Genomic DNA, 16650 nt, shown 5'->3' with positions numbered 1-16650 from the left:
ATGAAAAAAATTATAAAGCAACTGATGACTTAATGAAACTCTTGACTGAAACTAATGTTGAAGATGAATATGAAGCAAATGCCTTTGATAATTATGAAGACATCTTAATATTAACAAATGCCATATATCAAAATAATGATCCTAATTCTAATAAACCTAAATCAAGTAGAAGTGAGAAATATGAACGAATAATCAATCCAATATGGCAGAAAATCAAAAAATCTAGTGCACCTGAGAAAATGGGTAAAGGTTTAATTAAAAAATATACAGATAAATCAATTGAATATGTTTGGATGAATGATGTTAGACAATTAATTGATAGATTAGCAATAATTCATGGTGAAGAACTTGCTGGAAATAAGAATTATCATAATGAAAATGTTAGAATTGCACAAATGTTAACAAATAAATTTAGTGATTTCATAATCGATAATCCAAAAGGAATTCCATATTTAATTAGATTTTTGAATAATCTTCCACATACGTTTTGGAAAAGTGATAAATATGGAAAAGGATTAGGAAATACTTTCATTAACAAATTGCCATTTGAAATGCATCTTCCTGGTTATAATTATTGTGGTCCAGGAAGTAAATCTGAATAAAGATTAGCTAAAGGTATAAATCCATTAGCCGTAGTGCTGAATCTATCCACTCCACAGAGGACGCAGAGTTTGTTACACAGCAGGGATTCAAACTGTCTTCCCTGGTTGGTGGTGATAGATTTAGGGCGGCGAAACAGAGCTATTCAGGAGGATACGAATGTGCGTGCTACGGAATCCGCTGTGATGTCCTGCAGGGTATTGCCTCCACCCAACGTGTAACGCGGTCAATGACGGACAGGCTATGCCTGAAACCATCAGACACGGGTAACGGTCTACAAGGCCACATATACATGTTGGAAGCGGCCTTTCAGGATGTCGAATTTACCTAGACTGGGTTGTGTGTGACTGCCGACTTTGCTGCGCTGGCACTGTAAACAAGCAAGAGCCCAAGTACGACAATCCCACTTCACACCTGGTCACACAAAGCGTTCTGTAACCAGGCATGTAGTAGCCTTAGCACCAGGACGTGCCAGGTTATGTAAAGTAGTAAACAATTGGCGATGCGGCGCAGGAGGAACAATAGGCCGGGCGGTGCCATGGATGTATCACACCACAGTGGCCTGGCCAAGCACGGTAGGTTGCACGAAACGATCTGAAGGGAAGTATCTGGGTCCTGTCGGAGGTTGTGCAGTTCGGTGTCACTGTCCTGTAAGTTGGCCAATTCGTCGAAATTAGTGAGGTCCAAAATTGCAGTGATACGTGATAGGTAGTCAGCCACCACATTTTCTGAATCTAGAATGTAACGGATGTCTGTTGTGTATTGGCAAATTAAGTCCATTTGCCAAAACCTACGTGGGGGAAGGAAGGTCAGCAGTGGGGTTACGGATAGCCTCAGCGAGGGGGCGATGGTCTGTGAAAATTGTTATATTCCTTCCTTCAATGTCTGTGCAGAAATATTTTACAGCTTCATAAACTGCAAGCAATTCTCTGTCAAATGCTGACCATTTACGTTGAGCTGTAGATAGTTTTTTGGAAAAAAAACAGAGTGGTTGTGTCGTGTCATTGACACGCTGTTGGAGGACTGCAACGATTGCAAAATCACTTGCATCCACTGTAATAGAGATGCAGGCATCTGGGAAAGGGTGGGCGAGAGTGACACCACGTGCTAACGCTGATTTAAGGTCTTCAAAAGCTCTCACCATGTTGTCAGACCACTGTACTCGGCGACTGCCAGAGGTTTGTTTCCCGGCCAATGCATCAGTCAAAGGGGCTGGAATTGCTGCCACCATCGGCAGGTTACGATGGTAGAAATTGACAGTTCCTAAAAACCAGCATAAATCGTGAAACAACACTGGGAGAGGTAGATCACGAATGCAGTCAACCTGCTCCTGCGAGGGGCATATACCATCTGAGGAGACAGTGTACCCCAGAAAAGTGACAGCGGTGCAGCGGAGTTGTGACTTGTCATTGTTGATCTAGACTCCGTTACGTGTCAGTAAGTCCTGTATCGTGGCCTGGTGGAGTTCATGTTCCCTGTCAGAGGGGGAGAAAATTAGTATGTTGTCGAGGTATGCATTGTAATATGTGCAGTTAAACAGAAGTGAGTCTATAAAATGTTGCCAAGTTTGGGCCATAAGGCATGTAACAAAATTCGTACAGGCCAAAAGGTGTGATCACTGCTGTCTTTGGTATGTCACTCTGTTCCATTGGTATCTGTAAATATGCCTTGCAGCAGTCCAAGACACTGAAGATGCGTGCTCTGCTAAGTACTTGCGCAAAGTCTCGTATTTGAGGTATCGGATAATCGTCTAATACCGACCGCGCGTTGAGGTGATGATAGTCGCCGCAGAGCCGCACTGTGCCGTCCTTTTTGTGGACTAAATGTATGGGCAAGGACCAGTTACAGTCCAATGGGTGAACAACACCTGCCCGTATAAGTTTCTCTACTGCGGCTTTAGCAAGGCGTAGTTTATGTGGTGGCAGTCGGCGTGCTTTATGGCGCACTGGTGGACCATCTGTTGTGACAATTTTGTGTGTCATGCCATTTGTGATAGCGTTCAGCTCGGCTGGCGAACTCGCTTGGGGGCCATTGTGAATGGGAATCAGTAGCACACAAGAGTCACTAACCTGATGTGCTGGGGAAGCTGTCTGCATCGGTGGCGACAAAATTCCACGAGGTGCATCTCGAGTGTTGGATGGTGGCTGCATTGACAGGCATTGTACGAGGAATCGTGCCTTGGTGAGGGCTTGCATAGCCAACGATATGGCACGGTTCAGTTCGGTGTTGTGAGCATGGAGATCGTCGACTCCAGGGCATTTGGGCTGGAGCTGGGCAATGGAAGTTGTGACGCTGTCCGCACGTGAAGAGCACTCGATGGGAGCTGTGTCAAAGTCATTGGGAAGCTGAGGAGGAGGGGGGGGGGGTGGCGAAGAGGTGACTGAACATGCAATATGAGTGGACTGACTGAAGATCTGGAGACAGTCCGAAGTGGAAAAGAAAGTCAATGCCTAATACTGGATCTTCGACGTCAGCCACGTAGAAGGACCAAGTGAACTGTTTGCCAGGTATGAGTTCAATTGGTAGCTTGGCCAAACCATCAACACGAAGTGGCGATTTATTTGCTGCTCGAAGGGACAGTTTGGTTGGTGTCTTGTCCTTTACAGAAAATGTGGAAGGTATGACACTAACATCTGCTCCGGCATCGACGAGAAAATACCAGCGTGAACCTAAATCCAAGGCGTACAGACGTCCTTCTGAGGTGGGAGATCTGACAGAATGCAACGTCTGTGGGTGCCCCTGCATGTGTCCGCAGGGCGTGGCGCCTACTGAGGTCCGCGTGCGGCATTTGGGAACATGCAGGGTGGACGGCAGTTGCGAGCGGCGTCCCTGAAAGTGGAGTGGAACCAGCATATGCGTGAGTCAGCTGTACTCATCCCGCCAGCCGAAGCGTCAGGTGAGGGGAAGGCGGGGCGGGCAGGCGCTAGCCTAGTTGGGGTGGGGAGAAGCTGTTGCTGACCCGCTGGCGGTTCCCGGTCTTGGCCGCTAGGTGGCTGCTGTTCCGTGTGCTGTCCGCGATACTCATGTGCCCGGCCACTACCGCCTGACAGTGGAAGTATAATCACAGGATTACCAACCTCGGCGGTATTAGGTGCTGCGTTGCATGGAGGGAGGTGGCTGTGTCAAATAATGGCGTATGCCTGGTCTGCCAGCCATAGTTTATCCATGAGTGATGCTGCGGTATGTGGAAGCAAATGTAACTGTAGTTCTTGCGGCAGCTTCACCAACTGCAATGCCCAGAGTAATAAGTTCGGCAAGATCTTGGTACTGAACTGCACATGCAAGCGTCGCCACAGCTGTGAGGGTGTTCTGTCCCCTAAAGTCTCGTCATAAATTATGTTGTGAATTGTATCGGCTGGCGGACAAGAGAGGCATTCGATGAGTAATATATGAGCAGAGGCATATTTTTTGCTCTTGGGTGGGTTCAGCAACAAGTCACTGATGAGATCAGGGTGGTCATGCTGGTGGTTCACTAAACACACAAAACGAGTGCTGTCATCCGCAATACTGTGTATGTCCAACATGTTGTCCACCAAGCTAAACCACATCACTGGGTTGTCCGGTTGTAACGGCGGCAGCTTCGGAAAATGACCAGGAGTCAGTGCTTGCGAGACTGTAGGGAAGGCACGAAGCGTACAGGGGTTCTGAACGGTGTTCACTGGTGGGAACTGTGCCTCAGTGATGGGCGAGGTGTTGCGTTGAACATCCGTTAGCTGTGTAGGTGAGACATGGTATCCAGTCCTTGTAGGCATGGAAGCTGTACGGCCACACGACGAGCACGGCACGGCAGGTGCGGAAGGATCAACCGCCGATGCAGCCAAAATCTTGAGCGGAGGCACAAGATCATGATTGAGCGCCGAGTGGTGGGGCGGAAGCACGGCAGGTGCGTCACCCAAGGTGTGCGCGGAGCGGCCAGACAGATAGGTGTATAAATGGCCCGGTGCGGTTGGCGCGAGTGTCCCTTCGACTGGTGTGGAGGGAGACACATTAAATGGCAGGCCGCTCTGAGGAGAGGGTGGCCATGAGTGTGGACCCAGAAACTGGAGAGCCGCGTGGTCCATGTTGTGCGGTAGAAACTCGGGCGAGGGGTATCTGGGGTCTTGTGCTGGAGGAGCATTCTGTCGAGCGTAGAATGCTGTAGAAGGTGTCCGCGATGATGTGTACAGTACCCGGCAGAGGTTAGAGTTCTCCGGCCAGGCGAGGCAAACACCAGAGATATGAACATTCCCAGTGTATTAGTAGCACATGGGGTAAAGCGTTGCACTTCACAGTCAAATGTCCATTCTGTGGTCGCGGTGTCCTCCACTGCCAGAAAAACTGGAGGCTGCAACATTGTCTATTGGCACGAGACCGGTGATACACAGCAAGCGATTGCAACATATTTTCGTGACTCGGGGTCATCAATGTGTTTTTTTTTGACTATAGCGATGGACCACGCACAGAAAACTCCAACTTATTACGATAAGACACTTTTATTAAGGTTCGTATAATTACAGAAAACACAAGAAAAACAATGCAGAAATTCACGGCACGCATATCACTCCTCAAGTCATAGACCGGACTACCAAAGAAGCTCAAGTCCCCAAAGACCATTTACTCTGCACTTCGCCGGTGAAGTTACTGGTGGTCGACTGTTGGCACAGATATAAAATAGCTTTGTGACACTGTTAAAAGTGAAGAGATCTGCCAAGGTCTGAATAAATTGGAAATGCCTTAAGGAGTGCAATTCTGGATCAGAAACAGGTATAACAAATGCCTGAATTGTGTTGAAATAGATGACAAAAAGTCACAGTTGTTTATAACAGATAATGTTTTGAAGATGAAATGTGCTCACAACAGTGCTCTTCAAGATAGTCAGTTCCTCTAAAGCTAACGCTAATGGTTCAAGAGTTTTTTTGGTGCTATAAAAACTCTTGCTAATTATCAATTTTTCAGTTTTTTTTTTAATATGCGAAATCCTGATGTTGGTTTGGTTTCCTAGGTATGGCTGATAAAGAGCACTTGTTTGATACAAGGCTTTTGTGTGTATTTTTCTTTGAAAATCATCTCTACTAATTGTTTTATGGCGATGGACTTGAATGTTTAACATTGAGGGTTCCTGGTGTGTCTTCAGAAAATATATGCTTTCAAAATATAGATACGTAGTAGGTCATGATTTTAGTTCCTCAAAAAAATTCTTGTATGATTTATATGTGCCATTCTTTATTATTTTTATTACTCTATTTTGAAGTATAATTGTGTGTGTGGCTAGACTGGTATCACACAAAACATGATGCCATCTCTTAACATGATATGCATGAGTGCAAAGTAGCAGCGTAACACAGCATCAATACTATAGGAATTTTTAAGCAGTCTAAGAACATAACAATGCAGCCTAAATTTTTTTCTACATTTCTGTATGTTTATCCCACCTTTAATGTTCATTTGGTGATACTCTTAAAAATTTCAATCTGGTTCAAAGGAAATCTACTGAGCGTTACATTGTATAAAACACACTGTGAGTTTTAGTCCAAATACCCCTTAAAAATTTATGTGAAAATAATGTATAATTTGTCTGTTTATGCAAAAATAAATTTAAAATATGTGGTTATGACATTTAAACCACATCATTCTAATTTTTGCTGAGTTTCTGAATTACGTAGATTTTTGATAATTCTGGTGACTTACAGCCTCACTTAGCCCATAGTCTTCACTGTACTGCAGTCACAGGATGTTGCATATGTGAATATGGCCTCCAATAATCCTATCCACAAAACAAGTCTGTCAGAATCCAAAGAATTTGATGAGACATGAACAGTGTTGAACCACAGAAGAGTCATTCGCACTGCGGCATCTCTCTAGACCTGAGTATTTTGTATTACAGATCAAAAACATGCGCAACGTAATCTTGGACACAACCACTCCAAAGAGAAGAAGGAAAAGATTAAGAAAACTGGAAACTCACAAAAAGTTTATTAGAAAGTACAACTGAGCTCATGGTGAAGCATACGTATCTGTATCTGGCAATAAAGTGCCTAAAAAACAATGTTCCTTGGATCCTTATGGTTGCCAATTGCAGTGCATACTATGATTTCTACGCAAAGGAGACAGAAAATTTTTGACAGCTATTATGACATGGCTTGGTCTGTAAAAAATGCATTTATAAGTGGACAAGTTGAAGAACATGATTTTAGTTGGAGAGAGAGTAAAACTGATGTTTCTTGATGCAGTATGACAAGAGTATACTGGCTTCAAGATGAAAATTGTGAAGACAAATTAGTATGCAAAACATTCTTTCAGGGAACACTATCAGTGTGTGATGGTAGTATAACCAATGCACTTAAGAGGAAGAAGGTGAGCGGAACACCAGAAAGTGACAGAAGAGGCAAACATGTGCTGCATAACAAAACCAAATCTACGAACGATGAGTGAGTTTGTAGATTTACTGAAAAGTTTCCCACGTACAAGAGCCATTATTGTCACTGAGATATCTCACGCAAATATTTCTCATCTTATCTCAATATGGCTGTAATGTTCAAGCTCTAGAAGGAAGAGTGCAATGTGAACGGTCACAGGGCAGTTTCATTGTATGTGTTTCACCATATTTTCAACGCAAGATTCATCCCACATTTTAAACGAGCAAAAGAGGACAACTGCCAGACCTAGGATGAATTTCAAGCAAAGATGACGAGTTTACCAAATGGCCCTGAAAAAAATGAACTGTTTGCGCAACACAAACTTTATTTAAGGAAAAGCAGAAGCTTTGAAAGAGATGAAGAAGAGGGACACAAGTGAAGCAGCTCAATCTAATGGTGCGAAACAAGTTCTTGTTTTTGATTTACAGAAAACACTTCTTGAGTCACTATTAAAAACAAGTGTACCTTATTAGAAACATCATTTATTGGTCTACAGTCAAGAAGCACATGATGAAGTTAATAACACTGGTCATATGAACATCGGGGGTGAACATACTGCTTTCTGTGGGTCAGAAGAAATTACCTCATGCCTCTTATAGCATACCAGAAATTGTCTCCCACTACCAACAAAAGAAGTAATACTCTACAGTGATAGTTGTGGTGGCCAAAACAAACACATTAAAATGGCACTGATGTTAAGCTGTATTTTACAGGAAACTAAAATGCAAGAGATACAACAAAAGTTTTTTCTTCCTGGCCACAGTTTTTCTACTTGTGATCAACATTTTGGCATTATTGAAAGGGAAAAGAAATCCCATCCTTACATTTTTCACCAAGATGACTGATCTATAGTGATTGAAAATGCAAGGAAGAATCTGCCAAAATTTGTGGTTCATAGAATGACTATTGATTTATTTTCAGTTCAAAATCCTTGGATGAAAACGTTACCAATAGTAAAGTAAATATGAAAAATGGTTGATAATACGAAGGCTAAGGATTCATAAAGAACATCCAAAAATTATATTCTATACATAAAACTGCTTCGAAGATGTTGGTATCAGTGCACTAGACATCAGTGACGGCTGACGTATCAGTGCACAAGAGCACGTGAACATCATAACTTTGATCCTTGCAGATTTATTGGTTATCTTTATTTGAATGTTGTGAAACATAACATAGATGAGATAAACTGAAATATACAGCCCTTAAATCAACTGCGTTGCTGCTCCTCTAGACTCCGTGAAACTTGGCATCAGATTTGTGGGCACATCTTCAGTTATGCAAGTTTTAAGGAACTTCCACAAATGCACAGCTTGCATGATGTAATTGCCTTATGTGTCAAATGTATATGGATTTGATTAACAGTGTGCACAGTTTGGCCAGTATTACACTGTCTTTTTCTTTGTCAAAGTTGATATGTCAAATAGTTATGTCAAAGAAATTTGATGGTGTAATAGAGAGCTTTGTCAAATCTCGCCTGTTGTCAAATAAATATGATCAAAGTCGTTTATCTTCTGTTCACTGCAATGTGAAATGTAACCGCTTGGAGTGCTGGCATCGCTACAACTATTTTATGTCTCTGGAGTGTGTTTGTAAACATGTAACATGGCTTCAAAGTTGGTGTGTTCATGCACCACTTTTTTTTTTTAATAAACTTGCTTCAACAACAGGTGGAGGTGGGGGGGGGGGGAAGCGGGGGGGCGGGGGGGGGAAGCAGAGGCACAGTGCATGATATTGTGTGTTGGTGGGCAGGTCGAATATGCTGATGCTGCAGGTGACTTCATGCCCACAATCACAGCTACAGCCATCCACCTCTACATCTGGAAACATCCAGGCAGCTTTTCAGCAAGTCGGAATGGAGGATGTGGTAACACTCTAAAATAAAATATTCTTTCTTAGCTTTCCATTCTCTTTTGTTTATTTTTGACCTCTGGATATAACAAGTTAAAAAGCGCTTCATCTGTTTCATGTTTTTTTATTAATTTTGTAGTTGTTGAAACACTAATTCCATTAATTATATTATTCAAAAATAAAAATGGTTCTTATTGCGCATATAGTATACTAAACACATATTTCCCTTCATGTATTCCCTTCTTCAGTGCTTTATAAATCACTTCACATGTTTCTGGAATTATTTTGGTTAATGTGCAATGCGATATTCCACTGCTGTGTTGTAAACTAGAGTAGCTCTCTCCTGTATCAATAAATCCCACTGTCACATTTTACCTGTCTTCTGCACATGTAGCATATCTGAAGAGAGTATTCTGTCTTGTAATATGAGAAACCACTTTACTGAAATACACTCTCATCCATTCATAAGTCATTTATATATAACACTTGACATCCTCCACTATCAGGCCTCGTAACAAATTTCTCTGAATGCTTTCACTATCTCAACGTACTTCCTGACTTCATCCAAGTTTGTTTCCTTTTTTATCCCCACTTTTCTTCCAAATACACTCACAGTGCAATTGTGGTACTGGGAACTGCAGCGCATAATAACAAGTTGTTGTCTGCCATCTTGAAATTTGATAAAAAATATCATGACCGTGTAATACCTCTTTTCAGCACCACTTCAAAGATCTTTGTCAAAGAAATTTGATGAATATTTGATCGTATTTCTTTGTCAAAGAAATATGATAATGTAATACCAGCCTTTGTAGCTATGCCTTACTACCCAACTACAAGTCTGTGCCACTAGCGGGTAGCACACTGCGGCAGATGGTGATCTTGGTCCATTCGGCAGTGGGCATAAAGTAAGTTAGATGGTAGCACAGTCCTTACATATGTCAATTCATTCACTATACTGTAAACATAGACTGGATGTCTTTCTTATGTTGTTATTACTATTATTAATATTATTGGCAGTGGCTGCAGTTGTTTACATTTGTTCATAATCATAGCTGTTATACAGCTGGTGCTGTTTCATACTTTCAGATTTATCTGAATCAAAAAATTTGTGAACATCCAAAATGCATACTGACAAGCCACCACTGCTAGACATTGCCAGAAATTTGAGTCGAGAACATCCTAGCCGCAAATTCCTACAAAGTTTACAATTATTATATCCTAATGGCACAAAAGGATCAAAGGAAAAAAATCAAGGATTTGCAAAGTGTTTGAAGTTTGTGCCACAGCAACATTGTTAGTTTTACATGTCTCTTCAAGGAGCAGGGGAAGGAATCCCTGCACAGTGACAGTGATGAAGACCCAATGACGTGAGTGGGACAAAACAAGAGATATGAAGATGCATGACATGGAACAAAGCAGGAGAGTTGAAGATACAGTGACACAATGATAACTCAGTGATATGAGTGGGCTAAATTGTTAATGCGGATACTAAGAATTAACAAAAATGGAAAATCCAGGGTGGAATGTAACAATATTAGAGAAGGAAAGTTGCTACATGGCATATAGCGGCGATGCTGAGTTGCGATATGCACAATTGTGTGAATCTTTTTGTTGTGCCTATCACGACTCAGCATCTTCACTATATGGTGAGTAGCAACTTCCCTTCTCTAATATTGTTGCTAAATAAGTAATCTGTGATCTTATATGTTCAATTTGTACTTTCACAAAGCTACGATTTTAATGTGTGACATATCTGCCTATCAAGTGCCTAAGAAACAAAAGCTCTGACTTGTATGCATTATGTTGATCAGTTTGATACACTTTTTCATATAAATGTTATGAATATGTTACCTGATAAATGACAAAATGTGAGCAATGAGTGAGTGCCACAGTGATATTATAACAGTGGTGCATGAATGTGAGTAAATTATTAATAGTTTATTCTTGGAAAAAGATTTAGTATGAAGTTTAAGGTTACAGAATTAAGTTTATTGTGCCTATGGATTATGTATAGTGGCATTGAGACTAGCATAGCAAGTGGAATAATATGTGACGGTTGGAAGTTAGAAAGTAGTCAGTAGAAAGGAGAAGAAAAAAAGCGTGTGTGTGTATTAATCATTCGTTATCAGAAATAAGGGTTCAGTGAAATAACTTTTTTTTATTTAACTGTTATCTTCCAAACATTTACAGTTCCAATCTTTAAAGTAGTAGTGAGTGACATGGCACATGAAGATTCAGTCCCTGCTCCCCTACACTGATGACTTACAAAGATTAATAGTTAGATATAAGATAAAGAAATCTCACCTCAAAGGTGAAGACATGAAAGGCAATTTGATAAAGCAATAATAATGTGAAGAGGAATGAAGAACAATCAAGACTTTAATGTAGAAAACTCAGCGAGGAGAGTAGGGTCTCCCAGAAATGTAACTACAAACAAAGGTAAAACAAAAAGAGGCCCAGGTTAAGGTCCAAGTGCTCCATCCAAAACATAAGCAATATGATGTTTAGATTAGGGCTGATGAGATTAATAAACATCTAACCTAGGCACCAGGGGAGTTATGGTAATATTACTCCCCATCCTCAGCTTAGTAGAAGCTGTTATTGAGTCTGAGTCTGAGATACACAGTTGTTCATTCGGCTTTAATCAAAGTACAAGGAATATTAATGTTGATGCTCTAACCAACAAAAACACCTATGAATGCAAAATTTTGTAAGGGGAAGACCTAATTTTCTGCTTAGAGTCAAAATAGTGTTATTTAAGTACAGGAAGTGGAGATGAAATCTAGTAATATAAATTTATTGATTGTTCATGGGTACTTCGATGTAAGGAACCCCTGATCTCCAGTGGTTTACTTCCAGGTAAGTGGCATCATAGTTGAGGTAGCATAAGAAAACCCCTGACAGTTGCAGTGGGCTGGGCATGGCCACTTTGCTTGCCTACCTCAAGAAACAGTAATACAATTTTGTAAACTTCTCTATGGCAATACCTCATTGTTGACACAACTCCACACATGACTACTGTTTTCACCTGCAGCCATTCATGCTTTGCAGTTGAAAGCTTGCGACAGTGTTGCCAGTTGCTAGAGATCACCTTACACTGACTTGACACAGAGATGTCTTCAACATGAGCCTTAAAAACATTTGGTGTGTTAATGAAATATAGGCCATGGACATATCTTGTTACACTAAGGCAATTTGCTATTGCAATATCATAATACAGTAGAAACTATCACCAGTTATGATGTTGATAGACTTCTTCATTTGGAACCACATCAAAAGTCTGATCTGTGGGACTCCATTTAACACTGCCATAGACCTGGTTTCTGTCATGTAGTTACTGAAATTGTTCATCATTCTCCTAAACTGCCAGAGTGCATGCCACAATCCATGATGAAAGACTGTGTAGTCTTCTGTCTTAATCATAGCTATTAACATTTTGAACAAAATCCATGATGAAAGACTGTGTAGTCTTCTGTCTTAATCATAGCTATTAACATTTTGAACAACTGTTTTAAGGAAACATCACTATACAGCAGTTTGACAGATACTGAACAATATTGTACAGAAGTGTATTCTATTTGCCTGTGGATAATTAATTTGCTTTTTCTCCATCTGTTCTTATACATATATGTACTAGTCATCAGATGTAAGGAAATAGTTCTTTACATATCAGATATCTTCCCATACTATGTTTCTAATAAACAAATAGGTATCCCCGTGTTTTGCCTGGGTTTGTCGAAGTTAGCTATAGAGTTGCTATGGAATGTAGCAAGTAATAAAGTATAGTGTCACAGCACTGGCTGAGCCTGTTTTCCAGGCCGCTTTCCATCTGGTGAAGAAGACAATGTAATAGTGACCACAGAACAGAGACCAGACACAGATACTTGCAGCTGTTCCTAGCTAATGAAAAATTTTATATTGATAGATGATGAAAGAAATATCTGGGACACAGGGCAAATCCAATGGCAACAGATTGAGACGTAACAGTCCATTGAAACCCATTTAAAACACGTATTTTTTTTTATCCAATTTGAAATAAACAGGAATCACTGATGTAAACAAAAAAGGTACACCTATACTTATAAAATCTTACAATGAAACTAGTTACTAAGCTATAATTGTATTGAAGTATATAAGTCCTGTAATTGGTAGGAATATTTAGGATTAATGTAATTAGGCGAAATCTGGAACAAATGATCGAGTACAATGGTCAAAGACATTTCTTTGAAACTGAGATGGATTTGTGTTAAAACAGTATCTAAATTAAAGTCTGTGGTATTTAAATGAAAAACCAACTGAGAGAATCAGAATTGAGTAGAAAATTAAAATGTAATTAGCGAAAATATTGTAAGTGGTGTGTAAACATAGGCAGTTCTTTAGGTGTTTTGTCAATAATAAATAAAAGACCTATGTTGCCACATTCAGTGGGAGACTTGGAAACATATACATTGATGGGAACATTTTCCAAACCATGTATCTTTCGCATTTTATAAAAATAGTACAAGTATTGTTAATATTTCATATTTTGAGTATTTACACACCTCCAAAATGTCAATTGCTTGAACATTATGTATTTTCTCTATAAGAGCCAGTACAACTGTTGAAATATGTCATTAATTTTGAGGCAACAGTTTTAATTGTAATTTTATTAAAAAAAACCTTTATAACAATATCGAGAATATAAAGGGGCAGCCATGTTGGCATTGGAGGGCAGTGTCTTATGAGATGTTGTGCAAGAAGCATGTAATTGCTTAAGTAAGATGTACGTCAGTGTTGTGAGCATGTCAGTATTTCTGAGTTTTGTCAAAGTAGCATAATAATTATGATGTGATATAGAATAAAGGTTCTGAAACATAATGTTTGTATTAAACCAAGTTACAGTGGACATGAAGGAACACAGTGCTTGTGGCAGCAACAGATAAAAACCAGTTGGATGAGTACACCCTAAATAATTATAAGGATTTTTAATAATAATTTCACATGATGAAATTTTGTGCCAGACCAGGACTCGAACCTGGATTTCCTGCATTACACCAGCAGTCACCTTAACCGCCTTGGATATCTGAGCATGTCCCCTGTCCAACCCAAGTCTCCGTATGACACAAGCGAAAGAGTTGTGCCCCCTATCCATTATCCACTTGCTCACAGCCTGACATGTTCCCACCAGGGCTCAAATATTGTTGTGCATATGGATTGTGTCTGTTCTATTGGGGATCCATGTATGAAAGAAAAGACACTGCTGTTTCAGTTAGCTGCTGTATTTGGTACATGATGAAAGAAGTATCTGACATTTAGCTGCAGTGGGGCATTGAGCAAGCTCAACAGCGACAGATGAAAATTTGTGCCATACCAGGAGCCAAACCCAGATTTCAGCTTTACGCAAGTGGTCGCCTTAACCAAGTCAGCTTTCTGAGCACACTGCCCATCCAATCTCCAATCCTCATTATGCTGCTACAGAGTAGCAGCTCCTATCCACTAATCCCCTTGCTCAAAGCCTAACTGTATTCTTGTACAGGTTCAAATACTGTTGTGCATCTGCACTGAAATATCAAAGCTGTCTGGCACAGATATATAACAGGCTTGTATTGTTAGCCTATAAACAGATTTTAGTAATACTTACAAATGTTTTTTTTGTGCAAATATACATTTTTTAAAAATGGAACAATGCTATAGACATTAACAAACTAAAAGTAGGGCAAATAAGAATGTCAGTGGTATTTGTAAGATTCTAGTGAGAGTCATTTACAAGATATCATATTTTGAAAAGTTCCCACACCAACACTTGTACAATACCTGTGATAACACACACTAAAGAACAACAGGAGTGCATACACTAGTTACATGTACTGTGACCAGTAACAAGACAACTGAGCACCACAAGTTGTGTTCAAAATGGCCATCAGCAGCAGCAATACAAGTTTCCAGTCTGGTATGGAACAACTGCTGCACAAGTGCTAGCATTTCAGCAGAGATGACCGAGCCGGCTGCAGTAATATGTAATTGTGCGTGATTAGCTGTAGTCGGTATATCCTTTTAGACAGCATCTTTCAGCTTTTCCCACAGAAAAAAGTCTACTGGCATCAAATCCAGTGAATGGCCCAGCTAAGTTACAGAACCTCTGCATCCAATCCAACAATTTGGAAACAATTGGTGAAGACATGTGGTAATACTTTGCACACTATGGGTACCACAGGTTTGCACACTATGGGTACCACAGGTTTCTCCTAGTCTGCAGATTAATGTCTTCTAGCATCCAAAGAAGATGGTCTGTTAGGAGGCCGCAATGCTTGGGCACGTCCAGTGTTCCATCTATGAAACACAGGCCTGTGTGTTCATGCTTCAGTATCCCACACCACACATTTGCACTCCATGGATGCTGACGTTCCACCTGACAGAGTCAACAGGGATTGTCAACAGACCAGTTGGGACTTGCCACTATTGGAGCTATCACTGTAGGAATTTTGTGGATGTTGTTTTTACTTATATTGAAATGAAGGAGATTTTCCATCTGAATTACAGCTTTCAGTTCTCATTTCTGCATACTGGTTATGAGAGTTTGAATTGTGATAAATGACCATTGTCTTATTCAGAGTTAGAGAGACTTTATAAACACTTTTTTGGTGACTGACAGCAGATTTCTTTCTTGTATACTGAGGAAATTATTTAAGCCATTGTGCACACAAACAAACTGACAAAAATTGTATGAAAAACATCAATTTGTAGTTGGAATATCTACACAAGACAGAAATTACCTTGCAATGAGTGAAGATTCTCACAGTTATTATTCAAATAAAATAAAAGCAATCTGATTTGTCGTTATTGGAACTATCATAATATTACAACATTAATAATCAAAATATCACTGTTGTTAATCATGCTCAAACCTTCATCTCTGCTATCACTGTAGGAATTTTGTGGATGTTGTTTTTACTTATATTGAAATGAATGAGATTTTCCAGCTGGCTAAAACTTTCTGGAACTTCAGATACTTGATTATTTTCAACAGTGAGCCACCTATAAAAATACAATACAAACACTGTTAGCAAAACCCATTCCATATTCACTGTATAGTTTTTTTCAAGAAATGAATTATTTGAATGATGCAGTTTGACACTGCTAACTACCTAAGTGAACCTAAGTAGCCAATCTCTTCTGGTAGCTGCATCAGAAGATTCCCTCTTATTCCAAGAGTGTTCAGCATTTGAAGATTTCTTATTTCTGGTGGCAGAGCTACCAGGCCCATGTGGTTAATCCACAAGACTTCAAGGTTCTTCAGATTCCCTATCTCTGCTGTAAGATGCTTCATGGGATTATAGCTTAGGTTGAGAAAAACAATATTTGTCAGATTATTTAGGGGTGATGGCAATTTTGATAAATTGTTGTTGTCCACTGCTAAATATTCCAAATTTTGAAGCTGAAGTAGTTCTGTTGGTAATGTATTTAATTTATTATCATTAAGGAATAGCCCCACTATATTTTTTATACCAAAAAGCCTCTCTGGTAGTCTTGTAAGCTCAAAACTGTTCAGTTTGATCCATGGGCGCTCTTTTGACTGTGCACTTTCTAAAACTGCAAGAACACATTGTTCTCGAATAAATTCAAGTAATGTTGCCATTTAATACCTGAAAAAGAAGATAAATTAATGCTGTAAATGCAGTAATGTTGATTATATTGATGCTGTCGGTTGTGATAGCAGGCTGTAGATAAACAGTCAGAGGTAAATTAAATATGTAGGAAATGAAAACTTTGAGGTTTGCCAATGACAACGTAATTCTGTCAGAGACAGTAAAGGACCTGGAAAAGC

At 40.0% G+C, this 16650-nt stretch overlaps 1 protein-coding gene across 3 annotated transcripts in view; it reads right to left on the bottom strand.

Annotated features, from left to right (window-relative positions):
* LOC126458486 (leucine-rich repeat protein SHOC-2-like) overlaps window positions 1-16650 on the bottom strand; it is a 180679-nt gene that overhangs the window by 126556 nt on the left and 37473 nt on the right. For all 3 annotated transcript variants that reach the window (XR_007585642.1, XR_007585643.1, XM_050095578.1), the window contains exons 2-3: window positions 15971-16468; window positions 15731-15860 (exon numbers count right to left, since the gene is read on the bottom strand). Coding sequence is in view for 1 of the 3 variants with exons in the window: in XM_050095578.1 (XP_049951535.1) it covers window positions 15731-15860; window positions 15971-16461 (621 nt within the window). In the remaining 2 variants the exon portion in view is untranslated. The remainder of the gene's footprint in view (window positions 1-15730; window positions 15861-15970; window positions 16469-16650) is intronic.

The sequence above is a fragment of the Schistocerca serialis genome, chromosome 2 (genome assembly GCF_023864345.2).
Source record: "Schistocerca serialis cubense isolate TAMUIC-IGC-003099 chromosome 2, iqSchSeri2.2, whole genome shotgun sequence".
NCBI classification, from domain to species: Eukaryota; Metazoa; Arthropoda; class Insecta; order Orthoptera; family Acrididae; genus Schistocerca; species Schistocerca serialis.
The sequence above is the reverse complement of the archived record's forward strand: the minus strand, read 5'-3'. Positions and strand labels throughout refer to the sequence as shown.